The 2,045-nt window shown below is 46.0% G+C and overlaps 1 protein-coding gene across 1 annotated transcript in view; it reads right to left on the bottom strand.

The window, feature by feature from the left end:
* plch2a (phospholipase C, eta 2a) overlaps positions 1-2,045 on the bottom strand; it is a 165,546-nt gene that overhangs the window by 41,731 nt on the left and 121,770 nt on the right. The window contains 1 exon segment of the mRNA XM_008288558.1: positions 1,767-1,913. Within this exon segment, the coding sequence (XP_008286780.1) occupies positions 1,767-1,913 (147 nt within the window).

The following is a 2,045-nucleotide window of genomic DNA, read 5'->3' as shown; positions in this document are numbered from 1 at the left end:
AGTCTACTGTGTGATGGTTCAGGTGACTGAGGTTTCAGGTAAGGGATGCAGGTACAATGTGAGGTTGAGGATAAAATGAGGAACTCTGTCGCTCCTGACTGATGTAGCTACAGGAGTCAGAAGAACACAGCATTTCATTCCTACTGAGATTCTAGGAACGTGAGCAGGTGTGTTCAGAGCATCAGGTTTGTACTTAGTTTGTGAGGTCTGATGTGAGGGAAGCTAACAGTGTCTCCACAGAACATCTAGCATCCTTGTTTCTAACTGATCAAACCATTAAAGCCAGAATATTTAGGATCAATGTCATGATTTATCTTCAGCGTCTTCAGAGAAACCCCAAGAAAACCGGGCCGCCGTTGTTCTGGTGTCCTCGTGAACGGTGTGTGTGTCGTTGTTTCAGTGCCACGTGTGTGTGAGACACTGTTTGGGCAGATTAAAGCTGATGAATAATTAAGTTGACTTAAGAAGCTTATTAAATCCAGAGCTACAGAGGAGGCAGAACAACAGGAAACCGAGCCCTAAGCCCCCACGAGACGCCAGCCACACAGCTCACGCTCACAAGTCTCTTCAGCCCCTTTATTCTCAACCACTGAAGACATTTGTTTTGTTTGCCTGGTGTAGACACTGTGCAGGGGCAATAAATGTCCATTTCTAAGGGAATAGCAGCATCAAATCTTGCAGACCTAAAAGTCTGGAAAGCATGAACAGACAAACAAAGCACCTGAGAGACCAACACCACTGCATGACGATGGACAAGTCTGACAGTACATCACAACTCTAAAGCTAGCAACGCTCAGACAGTCTGAGAATTTAGAAACCTTTAAAAAACGCTGCTCTATCCGTAGGTCAGCAGTCAAACAGAAGCAGATGAGTGGTGGTGGCCATGTTTCCTCCTTCACACGACAGATCTGACTGTCTTTGAAACATCAGAGGCTTGTTAAACTAAATCTACCTGCAGCCGTTATTCACCTGCTGGAAATGTGCCTCTGTCAGAACTACGTGAAAGAGTCAGAGGTCAGATTGTTATTATGGGAAGCAGGTATTAAAATCCCAGGTTTAGGTACCTGACCTCACCTGAAACCCAAACTCCTAGCTCTGCACTGCATGGACTGCCATTCAGCTACACACCCAGAAATGCTCTATCACAACCCCTTTGGCCTGTAAAGCCCTTCTCTCCACTAAACCTTTGTGCTAAGAGCAAAGAAAGCATCTGTTTGAGTTGGAACATGGACTTTCTAACCCAGCTATGTGCTAAGTGCTTCATGTTTGCTTGAATGTCTCAGTGGAAGGCCTTAAAATTAGAAATGACTGATCAGGCTGTGGAGCAGAGCAGGAGGTAGAAACGCTACTGAGAGCTAGCACTAATGCAGACTGTGTGTTTGGAGACATGGTGGTGGAATATCTGAACAACATCCTTGTGAAGACCAGATGAAATGGAAAACTGGTTGCACTGGAGTCTGAAGTCTGCAAATACAGTAACTAATACCAGTTGTAGTAGGTCAGCTCAATGTAATGCACCTGTTTCAGTAACACTAGCTGATGCTCAACACCTGTTCACAAAAACAACACTGGCTGTTCATGTGATGGATGGACGGTCAGAAGCCTACCAGGTCCAGCCTTTTGGAAGGATGACATCTGGTCCAGCCTTGACTTTCACATACGTCACGAATGGCTTTAAAGACCATTTAAACCACAGCGTGAATGCATTCAGCTACAAGAGCAGCACAGATCTGAAATGCTTCTGACTTCAGGAAGAACACACTCACTTTTGGCCTTTTCATTCTTGCGTGAGGGCCTCCAGCGGATGCAGGACTTGTGTTCGTCCAAATAGAAGAAGCGCACCAGTCCCTTGGAGCCTCCGCGGAGCTTCACCATCTGGGTCCCCATCTGCATGGAGCTCATGCATTTCTCCACTGGAAGCAAGAAGACAGAAGAAAACAACAAAACGGTTGGAAAGTTGCTGGAGTGAGCACTGCAACGGACAGACATGTGCATATGTTGCATGTTTTCACTCAAGAGGTGTGTGTGTGTGTGTGTGTGTGTGT

The sequence above is a fragment of the Stegastes partitus genome, unplaced genomic scaffold (assembly GCF_000690725.1).
Source record: "Stegastes partitus isolate 25-593 unplaced genomic scaffold, Stegastes_partitus-1.0.2 Scaffold564, whole genome shotgun sequence".
NCBI lineage: Eukaryota > Metazoa > Chordata > Actinopteri > Pomacentridae > Stegastes > Stegastes partitus.
Note: the sequence above shows the minus strand (reverse complement) of the source record. Positions and strands in the feature narration are given on the sequence as shown.